Raw genomic sequence first — 24,521 nt, 5'->3', positions numbered from 1 at the left:
CATCCGCGCTGGTCTCCTGCAGTCTCCTTGTCGTAGGCCACTGGGGAAGCTGCTATTAGCCACTTTCCTCAGCTCAGGTGCCCAGGAAGGATCCACTGTGATGGGGCATTCCTTTTACAAACACTGAGATACAAAATTAGACCAAGGATAACCAAGAACACGGGAAATTTCAGCTGCTTTACGAATCCACTGAGGTGGCTTACTTTCTAAAAGGCGGGAGGGTATTGAAACTATAGTTAAAAGGTTTAAATAAAGAAAACCTTGTAGGGAAAAAAATGTTGTTCAATAAAAATCTCAGTGCCGGGGGCAACTGTATCTCTCTGTGATTCGTTGGCCAGGGAGCTCCCCGAGGCCTGCTATACCATACAGACCACTGCGGCTGGTGGCACCCCACAACTGGACGGTGAGTCCCTATTGTTGAAAACACCATATGCCCTAGCTGGAGGACACAGAAATCAGGCTGTGCCCAATGGGACGCTTCCTCCTTACTGCCTAGCACTCAGAGCCAAAGGGTGCTACACAGGCTGCCCGAGAACTATTAACGTCAGTACACATCGCGAATGTTACACTATCAACGCGCTATCCAGGATGTGCCTACTAGTGCAGTAGTGGCACAACTGCCACCAATCACTTTCCTACTTTCTCATGTGAACATAAACCTGACTCAGGCACGCTTTACGGGGAACACGCACCTTGACTGTGCCCTTCTAGGACTGGGCACCCAATGTGGCAGCTGTAATGTAACAGCCCAGAGCGCAATCCTCATCAGAGGAGCTAACACCCCTGAGGCTCAGGGACACGGCAGAAGAGAAGGCAAAAGATTGTCAGAGTCAGAAGATGGATGAAGTGTGGTAAAATTGCCTCCCAAACCCTGTCCAAAGTAATGTGCTGGGCAGTTAGCTGGCCAGGGGCCCTCTCCAGGTGCTGAGCTGTGCACCAGACCACAGCATGAGGTGGCCCAACACGCAAGACAGCACAGGCAGAGACCGACAGATTTATCTGGTAAGGAGATGGGAGGAGAGTTCATGCAACTTTTCCCCAGGGCTCTTCACCCCCCACCCCCACCCCCGCTTCTTGTTCTTGATTCTTTTACTGATTCTTTGTGTTAATGCAAGCATCTTTTACTTGATTCTTTTATTGTCTTAGTACTCCATAAAACCAGTAGCCTGGCACAGGAGGACTGTGATTTCAGTGGTACTGTAGTCCACAATGTCTATACTGTTTTGTAACTGACTCCTATGAAACTCAATTTCTTGCAAGTAACTTTTTGGATCTCTGGGAAATCCACAAAATAGACATCAATGGAGCAGAGTCTAGAAATAGATACACATGTACAAGGAAATTGATTTTTGATTAAAAAAAATGTCAAGTATATTCAAGGAAGTCCTCATTGATGATGATGAGGCAACAGGGTAACTGTAGGGAAATAAATCCTAAAACTCTAAATTATATGCCCAGGTAAAATATTCTCCAAAAATGAAAAGAGGGTAAGGTTGTGGCTCAGTGGAACAGCACTTGTTTAGTATGCATGAGGCCCAGGGCTCCATCTGCAGCAGGAGGAGAGGAGAGGGGGTGGAATAAAGAAGAGAGATAGGAAATACCTAATCACCAATACAAATTAAATCATCAATACGAAACACGAAAGGAAAACCATGAAAGACGTTATTCAGACAGAAGAAAGATAATCCCACAGGGAACATGACATTGCAGGAACAAATGCAGCAGGCAGCAGGCAAATAAATACAAGTCAACATCATCTCCACGATACTGATGATAATCTGGAGGCTTCAATCATGTATGATATCACACACACAGCAGTATTAACACAGAGCATGAGGGAAGGTTAATGGAATTCACGTTCTAAGGTTACATCCTGGGAGAAACCAAAAGTAAGTCGGGATTAGCACGTGACAGTAACAAAGGAAGGATGCATGTGGGTTTCCCAGGAAAGCCACAAGAAGGGTCCAAGAGGTGTTTAACAAGTCAGTAAGGAGAAAAAACAAACAACTGTTTCCTTTCTGCCCATAAAGTCCCAAAGAAAATGATAAAAATAACACAGATAACAAATTATTCCAGACAAGTTGCCATGCTTCTTAGCATAACCAGATGCCCGGTATCATGCAATCTGATTTTTTTTTTTTCATTTGCAGTCAGGTTTATAAAAGAGCAAACACTGATTTCAGTAAATATTTTATTTGAACATTTTAAAATTTGTTTCCAGAAGGTCTAAGGGTGAATGGCTCATTGTAATCAACAAGATCTAACACAGGCACCTTGAGGCTGACCTGGGGGCAGCAGGGCTGAGAGTAGAATGTCTGAGACATTAAAAAGATTGCCAAATATATCACACATCTCATCATCACAGTATGCTTTGCAAAGCACAGCTCCACCCCACACCTACTCTGCAATGCTGGGGCAGCTCAGGGCTCCCGGCACCTCTGTGTTCCTGCAGGACTGAACTGCAATGGCAAACTCAGGGTCACCTGTAGGAACCGTCTGCCTCCTAGCCGTCAGCCTGATGTCCCACGAGAGCACCCACCCTCTCATCACCCCACACACCTCCAGAAGGCAGACAGAAATGGCTGCCCCGCTGTGAAACCCCAGGGTCCAAGCAGGAGTCGGGCTGGACGACATGTAAAGAGAGAGGTTGTGACTTGGTTAGAGCCAGCAGCAAGCAACAAACAGAAGTCATCCATTTGAATTATGAAAATCAACGGTATGCATGGAGAGGCCTGGGAGGCTCCTGGAAAAGGTCAGAGTTTGCTTGGTTTGAACTTCAGGGCCACGCTGTTGATACAAAATCTCTGACCACTAGGCCCGGGGCCATCAGGAAACACATGGCCAAGATGAGCTTCACACTGCAGGAGAGAAGCCTCTGTCAGTCTTGGCAGGAAGAGACCTTCACAAAAACAGACAGACCCTGCACAGCCACTCCACTCCAGAGTTTAACATCTATGTCAGGAAAACAGTCTTTATGTACCAGAATTTAATTAAGAAACAGAACACAGTAGTGATGAATATTCCTCCTTTCCCAGTGAGAAAATCAACGAAGTATTAAGTTTCAGCCTTGATTTACTCATCTATAAAGTGAGATGATACATAATACAGCTATTACAGTGATTAATTGGCACAATGCAACTAAAACATAACACCATTCCCAAACAAGTACTCAACAATGTTTTAGACTGTGATTCTTCTTTTTCTTAAAAGAAAAATCATGAGACTTCAGCTGCTTGCCTCTAATGCATTAGAAAATGTGAGGACCCAAAGATATCAAAATGAAATCACTGTCAGGATTTAACCTGCTCCCTGCCATAAGGCTCACAGAAGGAGCCAGGTGCTGTTGTCACCTGAGCATCACCCTTGCTCAGGGTGACCTTGCTGAGGGTGACATGGTGCACAGTGGGGAAGAAGACAGAAGCTGCAACTACACACAGCCTTCCTGTTGCCTATCCCCACTCCAAGGTATGTGCAGGGGCAGCCCCTTCCTCTGCTTCAGACTCTAACCTGTTCCACCTCTGGGGAAGAGGAGAACCAGGAAAGAGTTCAGAAAGTGGCCCAGCCAGCTTTTTATCTGCAGCAGCTAAAAAATGGCAGAGAGCGATCGATATGGGCACTAGTAGAAGTCTGATGTGCTTCAAGGACAAAATGCCTCAAGGAAACCAGCAGCTCTGCCAAGGACAGGTGATTCCCCCCACCATGGCACTCAGTGCAGCACCCAAGAGAACAAACTAAAGCAAAATACACCACCTGCTTGCAGATGACCTCTGTGCGAGCAGACCCTGACGAGGTGTCCAGACGTCTCAGGATCCCTGAGTGACTTTCATCTGAGCCCAAGGCACCGTGAGCCTCAGAAAACGAAGGCCATCCAGTGCCAGAGCAGAACTTCTTCTCCGAGCTGTGGAAGACATCCCAACCCCACGGCTGTTATCAATGCTGTTAGGAACATGTCAGGAGTGTTTAATGCCCTGTCTTGCAGCTAGCAGGACCTGCTTTTCCTCTGCCTGGACTCTCAACTCTGCTACATGAATGACCAGCTCCACAGAACTGCCCCACCATGGTGAGATGATGTCTTATTCCTGACGCTTTTGGTTTCTTTCTAAAGGACCTGAAGACACTTAGGAGCTTTGTGAACTGTGTTGCATATTAGGAACTGCAGATCAAATACATGTGCTCCAAATGCAGAAAAAGGAAAAATCAAAAAGAAACTAACAGTGGTCAAGGGAGGTCAGCATGATCTTGGCACATCAGAGAAACGTCACATCTGATAAAACATCCCTTTCAGCGACAGGAATTTGTGGTTATCTACATGTAGGAGCCTGACTGCCTATGGGGGATTCAAAGCTATGCCTGCCACTTCTTAGCAATGTGAAATAAGGCAGATCCTTGACCTCCTGCAGGCTTGGTATTCTTGTCTGTAAAATGGGGACAATGGTACCTACCCCACAGGGGTATTCAGAGGGTATTCAGAGGATGTGGGGGTGCTTACTGGATGGTGGGATAAAGCTGAGCGCAGTGGTGGGCACACAGTAAGGGCTCATGAACACCCCTATAATTATTAGTAAGTAAACCTGGGTACCCTGTGTCAATCACTACAGTCAAGCCTGACCATCCAGGGAAGTTTCTGAGGGCCCAGTGATGGTTTGACCTGAAATGTCACCCACAAGCTCCCCAAGTGAGCAGCATTCAGAAGTGTGGTGTCAGGGGGTGACTGGATCATGAGGGCTCTATCCTCAGCAAAGCATTCATCCATTGCTAAGTCTATAATTCTATGGGTTCAGGAAGCAGTGGGAAGTATGAGGTAGGGGGCCCAGCTGGAGAAAGGAGGACCCCAAGGTGTGGCCTTGAAGGGTAAACTTTGTCTCCAAAACCCATCCTCTATTTCTGAGCCTGATAAAGTAAGCACTCCTGCACCACCACAACACCCTACCAAAATGTTCTGCTGCCTCCCCACAGGTTTAGAAACCACAGAGCTATATTTAAGATAAAACTTTCCTACTTACAAGCTGTTTATCTCAGGTATTTTATCACAGCAATGGAAAGCTAACTAACATAGATGCTGAAGCCCAGAGCAGGGTACAGGAGCTGGCAAGAAGACAGGAAGGGCAAAAGCAACCCTACTCACCAGAGACCCCATTCTGGAGCTGAGGATGCTAGAGCACTCAGCTGGTATGTAATGGGTTTGGGCTCCATCCTCAACACCACACACACCAAAAACTGATTTAAACAAAGACCCCATTCTCTAAAAGCTTGAACAGATAAACTCTGTAAATGGCAATAGGGAAACAGATTTTTAAATGTTCAAGATGGCAGAGAGGTGGCTCTTTCTACCTAAGTAAGAAATAACTGAAAGTTAAGCCCTGTAGAAACTGAACAAACAAGAAAAGAGTGATGAATAATTGAATCCCTAGATGCTGAGCCCAGAAAACTGCTCAGCTGGGAGCACAAACTCCTCCAGAAAAAAGAGAGGGACAGCAGTTTGGTCTCAGTACCCCTCCACAACCCAAAATTACTATGGGTCTCTGAAAGCTCCTGCTTACAGGAGCTGTATTTATCAATACTTAGCAAATTAGAAGTTATAACTGAGAGCTTAAAACTGCAGTCATTACATGTTAACACTATGCTTTTCTGACAACAATATTTTCCAAAATGAAATAGACACTGAGTGAGAAGAGCTGCACTGATTTACAACCTTGCAAATCTTTTTATTGTCTGGCTTGAAAAAAAGACAACCGAATCTTTTTATGTGCCTATGCATTCACTGTTGCAGTGCTGCTCTGATTAAATTTCAGGAAGAGGCTGGGGCTCAGTGGTAAAGTGCTTCCCTAGCATGCCCAACGCCCAGGGTACCATTCCCAGCACCAAAAATAGAAAGATGTGACCGCATATGGATGGATATGTGCTGGGAAAGGAGTATAGGGTAGCTCTTCTAGAAAGGTCCCAAAAATCTGAAGGAATCCTCTTTGATAACCACAGGAATGTCCTTTAGGAGTAAGGGTTTGATTTCCAAAAGCCCTGGGTGGGAATGCACTGTCACATCTATGCATCTGTGGGAAAACTGGATTGGATTCTTTGTAACCATTTTTCAAGGGTTCAAAAATACTGCCCTGAGGCTTGGAGTGTATCTCAGTGGAAAACCATTCCCTTAGTTTGTATGAAGAACTGGGTTTGATGGCCAGTATTGAATAGCAAAAAAACCAAACCAAACAAAAATACCCACTTAGCCACTGTGTTCCATAGAAAAACAATAAGCATCTTTTAACCACGTCCTTGACATTATATAAACGATTGATCATTAAAGGAATTTTGATAAAGAATTATGAATATAATAGTTTTTTAAATGAATAAATCTAATAAAGTCATTAAATCATTTTATAGAAAACAATAAACCTTTACTAATGCAATTAGCAGAATCTAGAGATTTTTATAAAATGAGTTTTACTCACAACATTAAAGACTGAAAACCTAAATACTAAGGCCAATTAGAGATTCCAATATACTTATTTAAATGATTAACATTATAAGGCTCACCTTTGAAAGATTCAAACCCCATGGAACATACGCTCTAAGAGGTTTTTCTTTTGCTTAGTTTTCCATTCATCTGGCTTGCTGTTCCTTCTTCCTGGGTTTTCTACAGTCCTCAAAGCAACAGCAAATGTGGTTGCTGACAATCCTAACCCTCACCAGTTAGAATACCATTCATTTGAGAGGCTTTTAAACAGTATTACTCGGTTTGTTGGGACAGGTGGGCCGCTAGGATGTTATGTAAAAGTGAACATATCAAGCCATTTCCTCCTATGTTCAGATTTATGTCATGATTAGATCTAATCATGAGGTGGGGCTTTTGGAAAGCAACAGGATCACGATGGTATCAAGCATGTGAAACCCACCAATGAGTTCATGGCTAAATGACCTTAAGAGCTGGAGCCCAGGTGGAGGAAGGAGGTAACCAGGCACGTGTCTTTGAAGGATATGTCCTAGCTGGGTGAGGTGACACATGCCTGTCATCCCAGCACTGAGGGAGGGTGAGGTAGGGTGATTGCAAGTTTGAGTCCTAACTGGGCAGTTAGCAAAACACTGTTACATATGTACGTACACAGACAGATACAGATGGGGATGTAGCTCAGGGATCAGTGCTGCTGGGTTCCATTCCTAATGTTAAAAACAAAGAAGAGGAGGATACAGTATGTCCTGTTCCCAGACCCTGTGGCTCTTCCCTGCTTGCCCTGTTTCAGGTCACCATAAGGCAAACCGTGCTCCTCTGCCAGGCCTTCTGCTGTGCCATTTCTGCCTTGGGGCCAGCCAGTGAAGCATTGAAACCCTCAGTCAAGATAATCTTTTCTCCCTTAAATTGTGTCAGATATTTGGTCACAGTGATGAAAAGCTGACTAATACAATTTATGACCACACAAGATGAGATCTCATAGTACGTTTTAATAAACCTTTCCAGAACCAGTTTGGGGGTGGGGGAAGAAGCAGGGAAAGCAGGGGAGGAGGGCGATACCTTCTAATTCTAAGGGATGCAAGGTAGTCTGGAATCTCTGGGGGAATGTGCTGACGTGCTGGAAAGCGCTCTTGACCCTGAAGTCCTTGCCTCAAGGGCTCTCACCGGGACAGGAAGCAAGTACCCAAGAATGTACACTATAGCTGGGCAGAGAGGCACCCTGGAAGGCTCACACAGATCGCAGGCTTGAGTTCACCCTGGGCAACTCTATGAGACCCTAACTCAAAATAAAATGTAAACAAGGGCTCGAGATGTAGCTCAGTGCAAAGGCTTTGGGTTCAATACACACACACACACACACACACACTCACTGAATGTGTACCATATTCATTCCAATGACAATACAGTCATGGAGGTTATGGTAAAGTGTGACAGATGTGGCTGGGAACGAGGCTCTGGACAAGAAGTTTGCTGGTTAAACTGGCAGGCCATTTCCCCAGGTGCCAGTTCTGTCTTCCCCATGACCTATGCCTACAGCCCAGAAAGCTGGCACTAGAAAGTCCAGTTACAGGGCACTGCCAAAGGGCTTACAGAAACTGAGTGTGCACACTGGAGACTCGGAGCTTCGTATCTTGGCAGTTGCAGAACCCTGGACATGCTACTTCATCTTCCCAAGACTCAGTTTCATCAGGGGAAATGAGAGTTACAGTACCACAAAGAGCTGAGGGTCTGATGAAATGGTGTACATGAAGAACACAGTTCCTGGCTCACATCCAGAAGGGTCTTTGAATGCTGAGAAAGTATACTATACAGGTTCCCGTGGGACATGAATCCAGAACTGTCACTTACCGGGTGAGACTGCTGAAACAGAAATACGGTTTTCTGTGGGAAACTCAAGTGGCCATGTGGCTGCCACGTAGTGGTGTTGGGAGGTAGAGGCTTCCAGGGAGTGATCAGGTCTTTAGGGGGAATAATGCAGTTCTCACAGGACTGGATTCGTTACCACAAGAGCAGGTTGCTAATAAACAAGGTTGCTCTTCATGTTTTGTCTCTTCTGCGAGTATTCATTTGTCCTCACAAGAAGTGAAGCAGATGCTGGCATCACAGTGGTGGACTCCCAGCCTCCTAAAGCATGAGCCCAATCAACTTCTAAGTTACCTCCTATCTGGAATTCTGTTACAACAATAGAAAAGATTCAAGACAGTGACCTTGAACAAGTTACTTAAATACTGGAAGCACAGGCCTTCATATCTATTCAATGGAACGTGTCATGGTTAATACAGTGGGTCAATTTTGAAAGTTTAGAAATTTCACTAAGGAACTCAGCAGGGGACGAGGGGCCTCGCTTGTAAATATCCTAAGCCTGTACAAGAGGGAAGGAAGGCACAGAGATTCTGTGATTGCCACACACACCCTGGCGGGCTGGTAGACTGCTTATAATGCAGAGAGGACAGCTCTCCCCTTTTTCTGCTCTTGCTGCTTTTGCCGTCTTCTGCTACCTTGAAGCACTGCCTCTGGGCTGTGCCACGCTGCCTTGGGGCCAGCTGATTACGGACTGAATCCTCCAAGAACTGTAAACTAAAAAAAACCTTTCCTTCCTTAATTTTGGAAATTGGCTATTTTGTCTCAGCAAGGAGAGAAAAGTAACCTAGACAGAGCATAAGGATTATTTGCAAAGTACTGACCCCAGTGCTTAAAATAAATGCTTGATAAGTTGTGGTGGCTTCTCTTGCACTGCCGTAGTGACTTCACTACAATGTTATAACCCTAACACTGTATGGATCAGGAAGTGTCAGGAGCACCTCCACAGTAATTTACCAAGGCGCTGTAGCATTTTACCACCAAGTGGTTGGGATGCTCTCATAGTTCAGGAGGCTTCAGCTGGGCCATGCTCCCTCCCTCAGAGGACTTTAGGGAAACCCGCAGGCCACCAGTTAGCTTCTGGATGGCTTCCGCTCCTCAGCTTGTAGATAACTCCGATTTTTGCCTCAATATACATATGGCACTTTGTGTCTGTGATTCTTCTCCTCTTCTGAAGACAACCACTTTATGGGTTACATACTATCAGTATTTTCATTTTACCTGTGAGGAAATCTAGTCACAAAGAGGTTGAGAAACTTTCTCAAGGCCACACTGCCATGGAGGCAGGATGTACACACAGCCTTCCCTCACTCCACTGTAAATGAATGCAGCTTTAAGAAGAGTACATTCTCAGCTGGGAAAGGTGGCACATGCTTGTAATCCCAATACTCCCAATACTGTGGGAGGCTGAGGCAAGATGATCACATGTTCAAGCTCAGACTGGGAACTTACGTGAGATCCTGTCACTCACTCACTCTCTCTCAATCTCTCTCTCTCTCTCTCTCTCTCTCACACACACACACACACACACACACACAATTTAAAAGGACTAGGGATATAGCTCAGTGTAAATCTTCTGGGTTCAATTCCCCACACTGAAAAAAAAAGTATATTCCTCAAATTCTGGAACATAAATGACTCTTATGAATTGCTATGGTTTGGATCTCAAGTGTTTCCTGGAGACCCATGCATTAAAGGTATGGTTCCCCACCTTGCACTAGTGGAGCCTTGCTGGAGGGGTGGAGGTCACTGGGAGCGTGTCCTCAAAGGAGACCTTAGGATCCTGTCCTTCCTTCTTTCCTTTACCTCCTAGCTGAGGTGGGTGGATCTGTTCCAGCACACACTCCTGTGCAGGGTGACAGAGGACCAACCAACCAAGGGTCGGAAACTGTAAGCCCAAGCCTTTTCTCTTTGTAAAGAACTTGCAGTGTAATGGGAAACTGAGCCAGATGAGGACATATTCTTATCTTCCTCAGTTTTAGCTGCAGCAGCAGCAGCAGCAGGAAAATAGAACGTGAACAAACTCAAAAATTCTGTTTAAAATACGGAAACTTTTCAACTAAAATTAAATATTTAAAAACAAGCATGAGTTGGCGGTTCAATGAACTGGCCACATGGTAAACAGAATCAGCTGTTCTTCCTTTTAGTTTTGGCTGCTTTGCTACCTCAGTGACCTGGAGTGTGCCACTTGACTTCCTTAATTTGAATAACACTGTGCTAATACAGTAGCTACCAGCCATATGTGATGTTCTAAAACTTAAATAAAGTGGAAAAATTCAGCTTTTCAGCCACCAGCTACATCTCCAAGGCTCCCTAGGCACAACTGACCAAGCGGCTGGGGCAGACACAGACCATTTCCGTGTGTACCAGGAGTCCTATTGGACAGAGCTTTCTGCTCGGGTCTCAGTCCCTTGTTGCTCCAACCTTCTGTGACTGTCACTGAGCCTGCATGGCCAAGGCACAAGGGAGGCCGGAGCTCATCACAAGGCCTCCTCTTTACAGATTTGGAAACTGGACACCAGTAAGGCTGAAGAACAAAGACTGACATTTGGAAGAGTGCTCTCATGAGGATGGCTTACCATCTTTTCTCGTCGCCACCCAAATACAAACACAGAACATCTGTCTGAGGACTAGACCGGAACACTTCTGCAAAAAGGTCCTTCAGCTGAAAGCAATTTGGCCAACTTACTGTCCTACTTCTTCCCTTTCATGGAAGGAAAGGTCAAGGAGTAAGAAGTATCAATATGAGCCTCACATTTATTGCTGTCACACAGTTAAGTACACAACTGGTATTCCTTCAATTTCCTGGCATATACAACACCTAAAATCCTTGCAATCTTTAGCATGGTAAGTGTCTTTTGTATGCTAATGAGTTGACTGCTGGCTGGCAGTCACTAGGTAGCTTCAGGGTGGGGAATGTCACCAGAAAAAAACAAGACAGATGTAGAAAGTTGAGACTTTCAGCCTCATCCCCAACCACTTCACAAGGGAGAGGGCTAACAGTTAAATTGATCACTAATAACCAATGATTAAATCACTATGTTATAGAATGAAGCTTCCATTAAAAACTCAAAAGGACAGGGTCCAGAGAGTTTAGTATAATTGGAAGAGGTCTCCACAGAGGACATGAAAAGTTCTGTCTTTGCCTCCTGTCTCCTATCAATAGCCTTTATAGTATCCTTTACAATAAACCAATAAAAATAAAACAGAAAAATTTAAGAAGGGCTGGGTGTGGTGGTGTATATCTATAATCCCAGCACTCAGAAAGCTAAGGCAGGAGGATTACTGAAAGTTCAAGGCATAACCTGGGCTACATAGTGAGCACAAGATCAGCCTGAACACAGGAAGACCCACAAGTAAATACTTGTAAAATTGAATTTAAATCAGTAAATGTAAGTGTTTCCCTGAATCCTGTGAGCTACTCAAGCAAATTACCTGCACCCAAGGAGGGGAGTGTAGCAACCCCAATTGACAGCCAGTGGGTCAGACATACAAGTGTAAACCCAGGGTTTGCAATGGGCACCTATATATGTATGGGTGGCAGGGTGACATGTGGGGCTGGGACCTCAGCCTGCAAGGCCTGACATTCTCTATCTCCAGGTAGGCAATGTCCAAACTGAACTGGATTAGGACACCCAGCAGCTGCCCATTGCAGAAGCCACTACTTACTTGCCAGATGGAGGGATCCCCACATCCTCTAAAGTTACAGAAGTCTCTTTGTTGACTGCTGTCATGTGAGATCAGGGGAAAAACAGTCTGTTTTTCTAGCATCACCATACAAATTAACTTCCTTTTAGTTTTCCCCCCATGCCATGCCAGGTTGGCTGCCCTCCCTGATGCCTCCTCACCAGTCCCCGACAGCGTCCAGCAGTCTGGGCCAAGGCCTGCCACTCCATGAGCATGAAGGAAAATCAATCCTAATCACTCCTTGGCCTTGCAGGTGGGGTCTGGCTTCCCTAATGAGTCCCCATTAGTAGCCGGCTGGTCAGGAGAGCCAGTCTGCACAAAGCCCAAAGGACAAAATGAACCACTGCCTGATGGAGGATTCGCAGAGCTGGCTTGATTTATATTTTATTCCAAACCAATTTAGGGTTGATGCAAAAGAAAGAAAAACATCTTTGAAGTTCTGAAAAACAGGACTTCAAAGATGTTTCTTCTCTTCTTCATCAAATCTACTTTTTTAAAGACTATTTCCTGCATGTCTAAACAAAAAAGCCTTTGTTAAGAGATTTTAGATCCTGACAGACTTAAAAGAGGCTTTGAAATCAAGGGACAATTAAATTTACTTTTAGCTACATGGAAGAGGGCAAGGTATTCACTACTGTCAAGCACTGTGTGGAATCTCTCCTCATAAAATTCTACATTTCCTAAATTAAATTATAAATCCATTTTCCCTGGGAGAGGTATAGTTTTAATCACATGGTCAAGCAAATCCTATTAGGTTTAGATTTCTTTAAATCTTTTTTCTCTAAAAAATTCTAATAGCTTTATTGTAAGATTCCTAGCAAGGCTTTATTTGTTTGCTATTTCTCAGGGAGACATATAGGAAGAATATAAGCTAAGAAGTCTTGTTAACTGCTCCAAATGCTAGGACTAAATCAAGACAGACAGGTTTCTTTTATGAACAGCTTTTCCAATTGCAGCAATGCCAAATGAGAAAGGCAATTCAAAACCACAGGAGGGACTGGGGGTGTAGCTCAGGGGTAAAGCAGATGCATGCTTGAGGTCTTGTGTGCAATCTTTTTATTTATTCAAGACTTCAAATGAGATATAGTTGTATAAATGAGGAGTTTTTTCCTCCTCAGGACTGGACTTCTCATCTTACCTGAAGAGGGGGCTGTCACAACACACACAGTGATACATTCCAGGCTCCTTGGTGTTCAGGTAGATCCCGCTGAAAGGCTGAAAATCACTGAGATATAACATGTGCCAGTTTCCCATATCACCAGCAGAAGATAATATAGCAGATTTAAACCCAAGATAAGGGCAACACCTCAGTGGTACACTGCTTTCTTAGCATGTGCAAGGGCCTGGGTTCCATGCCTAGCATGACAAAAAACCAAACACAAACAAACAAAACAACCAAGGTAAGTCTTCAAATTAAGGAATTTCTGTACTTGTATGACAAAGCACAATATCTATCACCAGAGAGAAAAATTACAGTCACCCCAGTGAAGCAGACTGCAGATTTATTTACCGCCTGCCTTCATTGTGTCAAATATTCAAATTGTGACATTAATAATGCTTTGTGTTTTTATACCACCTTTTATCCAAAAACATCAAAGGCCATGAAAAAGCAAGAGAATTGTGTCTCATCCTCTGTGACTGAATAAGACTCCAGTCTCCCATTTCAAAAGAGTTAAAACAACAGAAACCTAAATACTTGTCTAAAATACTCTGAAATCTCCAATTAAATATGGAATATAAAGGGGTTGGGATGTAGCTTAGTGAAAGAGTGCTTGGCTACCATTCTTAAGGCTCTGGGCTCTATCCCTAGAGGGGAAAGAATAAAAATACATGAAAGCACAGTTCATGAGAACAGGGCCAGCGACTCTGCCATCCTTCACATGGTGCTGAGGACACTGCACATATTTAGCAAATGTTAAATCAAGAGCTAGGTTCTCCCCGTGCCCAACTTACTACTTATTTTAAAAGGCTATGCTGTTGGTGTCTGCAAGAGTTTTCAGAGTTTCAAAGGTATTCTGAGAGGGCCATGAGGCAATGAAAGCCGAGTCAGGGATTCTTCTTAAATGCTACTCTGCAAACTGGATCACATTGGGTTCTGTCTTTTATTAAGGTCCTTTCTGCCCAGTTCCTTTTATCATTTTGTCTGTCAAAGAAAATTTTTTAAAAAAGAAAGTCATACCCATGCTGTGAAGGTCCCCATCCCAGTGCCTGGTAGCAAAGGTTAACCATTTCGTGGGGAAGAGGAGGGGAAGCATCCACCAGCTCACCAGGTGACAGCCCACTCAAGAAACTCGGGACCCTTCCTTCCTCTCCACATTTTCCAACCTAAAAAACTCTCTGGTCAAACCTCCAAGTTCCTTGCAGTGGCGCTAGCAACACAGTTGCAACAAGCTGCATAATGGGCACTTTCAAATGAACCTAGGCTAGATGGGACCACTTGGGGATTTTTCCGCTTCCAAAACTCTACACTTAGCTGCACAAATTCTCAGGAAATGTGTTTGTCTGTCCTGGCTTAGCCCTTGAATGCTTCTTCCCAATGGTGGTGCTGAACAGCATCTGTGACCAAAAGGATGTTTGACATCCCTCGCCCTGGCCAATGGAACCTACTCCCCAAAGGACTGCATGTCCCAAGGCCGATCTAGAAAAGCCTACTGATGGGGACCAGGAAGCAAGGTAAGATTCAAAAATCTAGTTTCATCATCGCAGGGGGACAGATGGGCACAAGTGACAGGGAACTGCAAGGCACAGTAAATAAAATAAAAGTTAAAAATTCAAATAAAAAGGAATTCTTGGCCAATATTTTGAGTGACATCTACCCATTGCTTCCTGATATCCTTTTTCCTGTTCCTCAACTCCTATCTCACTTGTTCACTCTAGTAGCTGTTTATGTGCAGAGTTGTAGATCAAACCAGGAACTCAAGTAAGCAGATGAGCTCTCTGTAACTAAGCTCATTCTAGTCTTTATAGTGCGGACCTGGGTGCTAATGCTGCAGATGGGGAAAAATAATTTAAACCCACAGTTCCTGTGCTCACAGAATCTGCTGCCTAGGTGGGAAGAGATATGAGAATGGGCACTTACATGGCATGATAGCAGCTATGACAGAGGGGCACCTTCAGACCTTTCCCCATGGGCAGAGTCTCCATGAAGCTCTGCAGCACTAGATATTATCTGAATTGAGTTTTTTAACCTTTTATTATGACATCATACAGCTTATTGGTGTTTATTGTAGAAAAATGCCAAAGCTCTAAGCCGAATTTTGAAGGACGAGTGAGAGTTGATCAAATGAAAAGAAATCAGGATGTTTCAGAACAGTGGGCAGAGCAGCCCAGACAAGATAGGGAAGATGCTATGCAGACAGGAGAGGCCAGATAAGGCTGAGCTACGAGCAGACCTCTTGGACACTATGGACACAGCACCCACTGGACATGTGTACACCGTGTGTGCACATGATCGGAGCTGGCTTTTAGAAAGGTCATTTGACATCAAGTCAAGAATGGAATGGAGCAGGGGTAAAAGACACCAGAGGCAAAGAACAATCAGGTGGTTGGTACTCACGCAGACAAGGACGTTAATCCTGCTCTGGCTAAAACTGGAGAGGAGAGACTGAAGAATGATTTAGAAGAGGGAATTGAAATAACTGGCCATGCAGGCTCAGGGATGAAATGAAGTCCAAGATGGCCCCTGGGATTTCAAAGTCTGTCTGCCAGCTCCTTCTCTGATCTTGTCAACAACACAACATGTCTGCTGGAAGCAGAGAAAACACTAAAGAAGGGATGACTGCAGATAATTTCCTATGTGACTATTCACAAAGGTGGGGACAGGGCCCATGAAAACAACCAATCAAGAAGAGATGCCATGTCACCTGGACTAGTGATGCAAGAACACCGCCGCTAGGCCTGTGGGACAAAGTGGGGGGCAGTTGCCAGACTGTGTGGAGGTGGTGGCCGTGGGCAGCCCGCAGGAGCTGCCACCTGCAGCAGAAGAACACAGCCACTGCCAGCCAGTTTTCCTCATAGGGGACCCTAGACCCCAGCTGATACCTCTGTCTTGCCCTCTGACCTCAGTGGTTTTTCTTGCTGCTTAAACTAAATGAGTAACCAAAGGACCAAAGAGTGAGTCCCTCTTCCCAGAGATACAAGCAGGGACATGCCTACGGAGCCCGCAAGGGGGAAGGATCTACAGGATCTGCACAAAACCTCCCTCTGCTGCTACTCGCCTTTTAGCTATGCTCAGCCAGGCTGTGGACTCCTTCACTGGTTGCTAGCAGAGTGCCAGCATGTTACAACTGTCCAATCAAAAAAACACAGGTGACTAACTTCTCAATGGGGGTCACCTATTACAAGGCTTTGATGTCTTATTTCTCTTCCCTTGGCCTAAAGAAGCTAAGGCTTGCAGTTTTGCAGGGGTTTTTTTGGGTTTTTTTTTTTTTTGTCTTTTTTGTTTTTATCGGTACCAGGGATCAAACTCACGACTGCCTGCTTGCAAGGCAGGTGCTTATGCCGCTGAGCTAAATTCCCAGCCCCTAGTTTTGCAGTGTTTTTAAAAAGTCAAATGTAGAAATGGAGCAAATGAAAGGGATTTATAACATTAGTTAAAATAATGGATGACACTCATTTTGTGACATAGCCACATGCAATGCATATACGGTAGCATCTGTTTCACAACCCACAGATTCATTCTCCTAAACATCTGGTGGGGCATTTCCAAGCTCTGAGTATCTACCAAGCCCTGTCTGGTACTGCATCAGAGAATTACAGCAGGCTTAGGTCATTCCACACAGACACACAACTGGGCATCATATGTGGCTCCCATGCGCCCTCTACAGAAATGGCAAATGTGGTCTTCTTTCTGATGAAAGCCTCACTGAAACAAATCCCAGTCACAGGAAGCTGGAATAAAAGACTAGCACTTCATGAGAATCCACTGGGCTCTGCTGGTCTGTCTGGCACTGGAGTCTGCAGATGTGATCATTATTCTAAGATCACGTGCATATGGACTATTCCCTGAATTTTGCAGATAAAAACAGACATATTCTACAACCTTGTGAAACCACAGTACTGTGGTCTGTTGGACTGCTTCACAAATACAAATATCTACTCACAGAGTTGAACAGCTAAATTGTGGCAGCTATATTTGGCTCTAAGAGTGACCACTTGATAGAAATAGAAGTACTATAAACAACGGTGTTATGATGTGGACCCACTGAGGTTGTTCTCACAGGAAGGGGATGATACCTAAGATTAGTGAGTACAGTTTAAGTAACTGTTTCTGACTCTAAACAATCAATCAATATTCAAAAAAATTGACTTTGTGAGTACCTGTTACAGCCAGGTCCCAGTGACAACAATGGCAAATGCTTGATGGGAAAGCACTGGGAAAAGTGAATCTCACTTGGAACTAAGAAAAAGGGCCCCTAAGGAAATGAGTTAAATGTTAGTCTAAATTAATGAGGGCGAGGAGTGATGGGCAAGAGGAAAAACCAGGGTACAAGGGGCTTCCACAGAAAAGAAGCCCAGGACGTTCAAGAGCTGAAAGGAAGTTACAGTGCAGAGACCCGGAGGAAACTGGTTAGATTTGAGATTTTCTTGCTGCTTAAACTAAATGAGTAACCAAAGGACCAAAGAGTGAGTCCCTCTTCCCAGAGATACAAGAAGGGACATGTCTATGGAGACCGCAAGCATCTGGGGCAGCATCATTAGTAACTGATTAGCCATTTAATATTTTCTTTCCTCAACAGCAGCAGGAAAGCACTGAGATTTAAGTGGTATGGTCAGCTTTGTGTTAAAAGACTTTAGCCAGTGTCTTAGTTACTTCCTCCTTGCAGAGACACAATTCCCAACATCCACAGTTAAAGGAGGGAACGTTTATTTCAGCTCATGGTGTGTGAAGATTTCAGTCTATCGTCAGCTAGCATGGGCCTGGATGGAAGAGAGCTGCTTGTGGCATGGAGAGAGTGAGAGAGAGAAGGGAGGAACAAGGCAGAGACAAACCCTTCCAAGTCACACCCGCAGTGACCCACCTCTAAGACCATCTCACCTCCTAACAGCAAGTCAGCTACACGCTCATCGTGGACCAAGCCACTGATGATTATCCTGCCCCCAAGATCCAATCATCTCCCCAAACCCCCATCAGTGAGTGCGTGAGGCATTGGGACATCTAGCTATAAACCAGGACACTGGGCAAGGAACGAGAAATGCTGTGGTAGAAAAGTTAGAAGCTGCACAGTCAGAGACTAAGAAATGAGGAGTCCAGGCTCGGCAGTGAAAAGCCTGGAAGTTTATTTGGGATATAGACTAGACAAAAGAGGCAAAAGAGGATAGAAGGTGATATGTCCACGGACAGATCAGGGTTTCTGCACCTGAATGGAAGAGAACCAGATCTGCGGAACGGATGTCCATCTATGAGCTACTCTAATCCTTCACTCCCATCAACAGGCTCAGCTCACCGGTTCAGTTCCTTTTTCTCTTGTGACATAGAACTGCTCTGGTGTCAGTTTTTTCTGCCACTCAGCCTTGGTGAGAGTCCGCTCATCCTTCGTAAGAGATTCTGTATTGTTAAATAGGAAGTTTGTGTTATTAAAATAATAAGGTACAGTGAACTCTTCTTCCCTGGCCTTTCTCCCAAGTGCACCATCTCCCGGCAGAATACTCCCATAGCTTCTCTCTGCCACACTTCATTCTTTGCAGGAACAAGAAGGCTCAGGCACAAAATGCTTTGACTATTTAATAAGAAACCATAATAAGTAGGGAGCTAGTTTTCTAGTTCTCCTGGGGCACTGAAGTGAAAGAGGCAGCTAAAGTGTGTAATAATGCAGAATATATTCTTAGATAGCTGAGGGGGGAAAGTGATCCTCTCCTCCATTCCTTCTTTTGGAGATGCATTCCTGCCACGACACAGCTGGGAGCACTGGGGGGACTGGATAGAAAAGAACCCTGAGCGAGGGAGTTATTAAACTCCTCTCGCTTGCTGGTTTATAAAGCTATCTCTCATTCTGTTTGCCAAGGGAGATCTTCATTAAAAAAATCCTTCTGGTATAGGGACTCCTATCCTATCTACCTATGAAAGGGAAACTGAGACCTACTATAATCTACTAGGCTTTGTGGATGTTGTCCATTTTGTGTTTTTCTTTCTCCCACTTCCTTTGGCTTCTGTCTCATTTCTTTTATGTGGGTGAGTATAAACAAAATAATGACAACAATACACTAGTCATTCAATGCTAGGAATAAGAAAGGATTCTATAATCTCTCTGACTCTTCAATTTATAAATGAAAACAGAGAGGCTTGATGGGTTAGGAACCTGCCCGCAGTGCTGAAGATAAAATGCTAAACAACTGTGACAGAGGCCAGGGCTGCAGCTCAGTGGCAGAGCACGTGTTTCCCATGTATGAGGCCCTGTGTTCATCGCCAGTCTCCAAACAAAAAACACTTGTCCTGTGGGGCCCTGTACATCAAACATGTCATAAATTTATTTTTGAAATTCACTTTTACCACCCCCCCCACTGCTAAATTTGACTGGCTTAAAAAAAAAAAAAAGAAATTCACTTTTAGTCACAAAAATAGTCCTAAATAATCCTTTAGCAAGAAAAGACTTTTTCTTTACCATCAGCTTATAAAACTGCACAACAATGTATTTTTAGGATTGTATAGTATTGATTGCTTATGCTCATTTATACTTTTTTAAAAACCTAAATATATTACAAATTTTTAAAAATATATTTGTTTTATAAGCTACAGGAATTTTTTCTTATACTATAAAAACATACTTCTGAAATTTTCCTATGAAAACATACCTCAGGCGACACACTTTCTTTTCAGGCACTCACCCCTTGGGAGCAAAGTAAAACACATCTGTATGACAATTACAGTTTCCCAGTGATTTTCACTTATCATGTAGGTAGCCAAATAATAAATGGAGCAAGAAATGACAGAATTTTAAAAATCACCACATTTGCAAGCACCAAAATAATAACCGATTCAGGCAAGAATCATCAGGGGATTCTAAAATCTTTGGGTGAAAGAAAATTATAAATTTATTGACTAAACTCACCAGGGTCTCAACGAACAATGTCCTTATCTGGCTCTCTTTTCTCCATAGTTTGCAAACCCTGTTCTGTTCTCCCTAAACTACAGTTCCCGCCACCTTCTACCATACCATCACCTGATGACTCCACTTGGGAGGCATCAAAACCCATCACCCAGACACGTCTCACTTTTTTGCTACCCAAGCACCAGACAGTTACACCTACACTCATCTTTCCTTCTATCCTGTTGCCATGAAGTGAGTGACCAGTCGCTTCTGTTCATGTGCTGCTGTTTTCCTGGATCACACCTCCTTTTGCCTCTCTAAGGACTAGGGGCCAGGGACTGTTCTTCCTTCCCATCCGCATCTAGACAGGCTGAGTCTCTCAGAGGGAGAAGACTATCCACTCAGTCTTACGCTACTCACGTAAGCTCCGCTCTACTTAGTAACTTAAACTTCCAGCACATGATGAGGACTCCCAAATCTATTTTTCCTTCTGTTCTAGATCTCTCTGCTACTCCAGACCCATGTAGAATCACCATCTGGGTATTTCCACTTGAATGTCCCATCCCAAATACACACAGAACTGCATAATCATCCCTTCCCAAGCTATAAACCTGATTTTTTTGGCAGGGAGCAGGGCTGCGTAGGAACAAACGCAGGGCCTCATGCACCCTAGACAAGAACACTACTATTGAGCTGGACCCCACAGCCCTGCTCTTCTATGTGCTCTAGCTCACCAAGTTTCAAGCCAGAAATCCAGACCACCAACCACACAACTCTTTTCTCTGCACTATATCCTGTTGGTTCAACTTTCTAGATACCTTCAGGACCTGCTCATTCTCACTCTTCTCAAACCATCCATACTGCCAGCACAGATTGTTACAAGTGTCCTGACACGTATGCCTTCCTCCTGTCCTGACCACTTGATTTTTTTTTTCCTCATGGCCCAAAACTGTTCAGTGAAACCTAGTATACCAAAGGTCAGTGCCAAACTTCAAGTGATTTCCAGTGCCCTTTGTACCTCAGTCATGGTTGCCAATTTCAATCCCCTCTTCTGCTGCATCTCAGTTATTCTGAGCTGATCTTCAAGAGTTCTGGCATGGTTTCGCTTGTCTTGGCACTTCCATGTCCTGATCCCTCACCTTCATACTGCTTTCCTTTCCTAACTCCTACACGTCTGCAGGTCCCTCTGCATGAGTACTCTACAGAGGTCAGTTATAACCAGCTAGTTGATGGAGGTGGAGTTAAACTATACTATTACTAATTTTTTTACTGCGGAATCTATTTCTGACAAGATGGTACCAAAGTCTCTAACTATGATAGTGGGTTCACCTTTTTCTCTTTGCAAGTTTATCAGTCTTTGCTTCCCATAGTTCATGCTCTGTCATTAGGCTGCTTTAAATCTCATTGCATCTTCTTGAAGAACTAATTCCTTTATCATTACATCATGCCCCTCTTTATCACTGATAACTCTCCTTGCCCTGAATTCTTTTCTGTCTGAAATGTAGCTTCCTTTTTATAAGCATAGTTTATCTTTTTCCACCCTTTCACTTTTGATCTGTCTGTGACTTTTTATTTAAAATCCAATGGAGACCACTACAGAGCAGCTCTGAGCAGGATTTGAAATTAACCAATTGGCGTTCTAGGTTTACCTGAGAGTCTGTCCCAGGCCTAGGCCTCTTGTCTGGAGACGGGCAGCAGATTCATAGTAAGTGAACTTCACTGAAGTCCTGGCTGAGGCCTGCAGTGGCCTGTGATGCCAGGGATGCCTCAAAGGACAAGACAAGGCCACAGCTAAGGACACTTGCCTCCTACCCAATTAACTAAATAGAGCCTGTAACTGCAGGCATCTCAATGTCGACCTAGAGATAAGATAGTTCTCCTAATTAACATAATTTATTACTCGGGGAAGTATTTTTTCTGACTCCCAAGATCCTGCTCAGTTTCTGCACTTTTCTCAGTATTTCTCTTCCTTTGTTTGAAAACTTATAAATATGGCCACCCAGCAAAGTTCTGGGTCTCAGCCCCCACAGAATCTCGCATTCTGCTACAGGATTTTGATTCTCCTAGAACCCTAAAATCATACCACTTGTCTCTTATTTATGACTTCGCTGTTCACTGGTTTGGGAGATTGTGGGCCTGATCAGTCCGTGACAGTTCTCATATTGGGATTTTCAAATTAGGATTAATGTCCTCCTCACCTTGCTTTCTCCATGTACTTAGGCTATGGGGAAGGTTACATGAACTGGCAGCAAGGGGTCCTTAACAGGCACCCAATACATCGCCATCTTGATCTAGGATATCTCAGCTTCCAGGACTGTGTTAAATAAACGTCTGCTGTTTAAATCACTCAGTCTATGGTATTTTATTTTAGCAGCCCAAACTCAGAACTGAGCCAGTGACAAGGAGCCAAGACTCAAATTTGGGTACATCGACAACCAAGCCATTAACCATGTTAGTATTATCTGCTTATCATTTTAAATGCGCCTCGAAGAGTTTCTTAAATTGAACTTCCATGATTTACTCAGCTCTTCCCTAACTGATCTGGGTTGAAGCCAATTTCCGATTCCTAAGAGTAAGGCTCTTAAAAATGTCTTAGCCATATAGTTTTGTTTTTCCTTTGAATTATTTCTTTAGAATAAATTCCCAAGAGTTTATTCTGATAAGTTACACAACTCTTGGATGTATTGGTGTCTGGCCAAATTTTAATGTGGCTGAAAAACTTCAGCTCCAGGGGCAATTTATTAGGTTACTTCTGACAGCACCAAGTACAAGTCTTAAGTTCCCGCTACAATCTCTATCCTGCCGTGGGGGCTGAGGATAGCTCCTGCCCAGAGCTGGGCTGTATCTCTCATCTGCCAAATAATGCTTAGCATAGGCAGGCTTGCAACGAATACCAGCCAGGAAAGCCACAAAAGGAAGCCCAGTTGTACTTAGCATTACATTTTGAAAATGTTAAGGGATGAAAAGCGGTCGGACTGTAGCCTTCGGGAAAGTAGTCTCTCAATGTCAGTGGACACTTATGCAATTGGAATCAGAAGCAGGCCGTTAGGCACTCCCCAGAACGTCAATATACCGGGGCGCTAAATTATTGTGAAATACAGTGTTAGCTGCATAGGCGTCTCCTTTCTAGTTGGTGCTATGTAAATATGCCCAATCCGGACACAGGGGGCAAAGGGCACCTGGCAAAACGCACATACACACACGCACGCACGCACACGCACTTTCTCCGGCCTGTGTCACCGCCACTAGCAGAGACTGCCGCTTTTAAGCGTCAACAAATGAGGCGCCCACGGGAAGAGTCCCGGCCCGGATCGACTCAGAACCGAGTCCGCACCGCCCACTGCTCAGGGCGCACAGGCGGAAGCGAGGGCCCCCTAGTTCGGCCGATTCACGTTGACTCAAAAAGCAAATCACTGAAAAGAGCCGTGCGCACGTCGGCCGAGAGCGCGGGCCTTTCTTGGGGTTCCCAGTGGCCCCGCCCCCGCCCACCCGTCCCAGTCCTCGCGCGCCAGACCAGTGGGCGCCAGCAGATGCAGGGGAAGCTCGGGTGGCCGCGGAAGCAAAACGAGACCCCGGAGGTGGCGGCCTAGCCCGCGAGGCTGAGTCCTACCTGCGTCCCCGCATCCCGACCCCGCGCTGCCCCGCATGACCTGCCTCGGCGACCCACGGAAGAGCCTGAGCAGAAGCGAGCGTAGGAGGCTCGCCATTGCGCAGCGGAGCTAGCCCCGCCCCGCAGCGCAGGCCCCGCCCCGCAGCGCAGGCCCCGCCTCACAGCGCAGGCCCCGCCCACCCTCCTTCCGCAGCGCAGGCCCCGCCCTTCCCCTTCCTCACCCCTCCACCACCCCTAGCCTTTGCATCTCTTTCCTGCCTCCACATCTTCTTCTCCTATTCCCTCCCTCACTCACTGCCTTCCTGCCTTCACCACCAACCCCTGCTTAGTGTACCCCCTAACCTGTCCTCTGGCTCCTGACATTCCCTGCCTTCCTTTCCCCAAATGTGCACCCACACACACACCCAGGCTGGACCTCAGGACACAGGGTACCAAGCTGCTGCTCAGCCTGTGTTGGTCTGTTTCAGTTGGTTTGTGTTTTCCAGAGTTGTATGTGAATGGAATCATACAAATCATAAATTTGTATTTATTTTGTCTGGTTTCTTCCACTTGGCATAATTATTTTGACATGCCGGCATGAATTTTTTTATGTAGCAAGTGTTTATCCCTCCTCAGTGCTGAGTAGTATTCCATTTATGCACGTACCAAACTAGTTTCTCTACTCAACAAATGCTTCCAATTTTTCCTTATTAAAACTGAAGCCTCCAGGAATATTCCTGTACAAATCTTTGTGTGGATAGATGCAGTCTTTTCTCTTGGATATACCTGGAAATGGCAATGTCAGTTGCATATTGCAATGATCAGCAATGCATCAGTTACATTTCCTCTTCATCCTTGTCAACGCTTGAATGTCCAGGCCTTTTGGTATCTCATGTGTTGTTATTTTACAGTC

At 44.8% G+C, this 24,521-nt stretch overlaps 1 protein-coding gene across 1 annotated transcript; it reads right to left on the bottom strand.

Moving 5' to 3' along the window:
• Positions 1 to 2,177: 2,177 nt before the first annotated feature.
• Positions 2,178 to 23,771, bottom strand: Msrb2 (methionine sulfoxide reductase B2). The gene is made up of 5 exons (XM_003463874.4): positions 23,630 to 23,771; positions 18,439 to 18,539; positions 13,131 to 13,207; positions 3,751 to 3,898; positions 2,178 to 2,858 (listed from the first exon to the last, which is right to left on the bottom strand). Exons 1-5 carry the CDS (start codon positions 23,724 to 23,726, stop codon positions 2,754 to 2,756), a joined length of 528 nt encoding a protein of 175 aa, XP_003463922.2. The 5' UTR covers positions 23,727 to 23,771; the 3' UTR covers positions 2,178 to 2,753.
• Between the last annotated feature and the right edge of the window lie 750 nt (positions 23,772 to 24,521).

This window comes from Cavia porcellus, unplaced genomic scaffold (assembly GCF_034190915.1).
Source record: "Cavia porcellus strain 051 isolate PalLab524CR breed Dunkin Hartley unplaced genomic scaffold, mCavPor4.1 scaffold_27, whole genome shotgun sequence".
Taxonomy (NCBI): Eukaryota; Metazoa; Chordata; class Mammalia; order Rodentia; family Caviidae; genus Cavia; species Cavia porcellus.
This window is presented reverse-complemented; position numbering and strand designations above follow the sequence as displayed.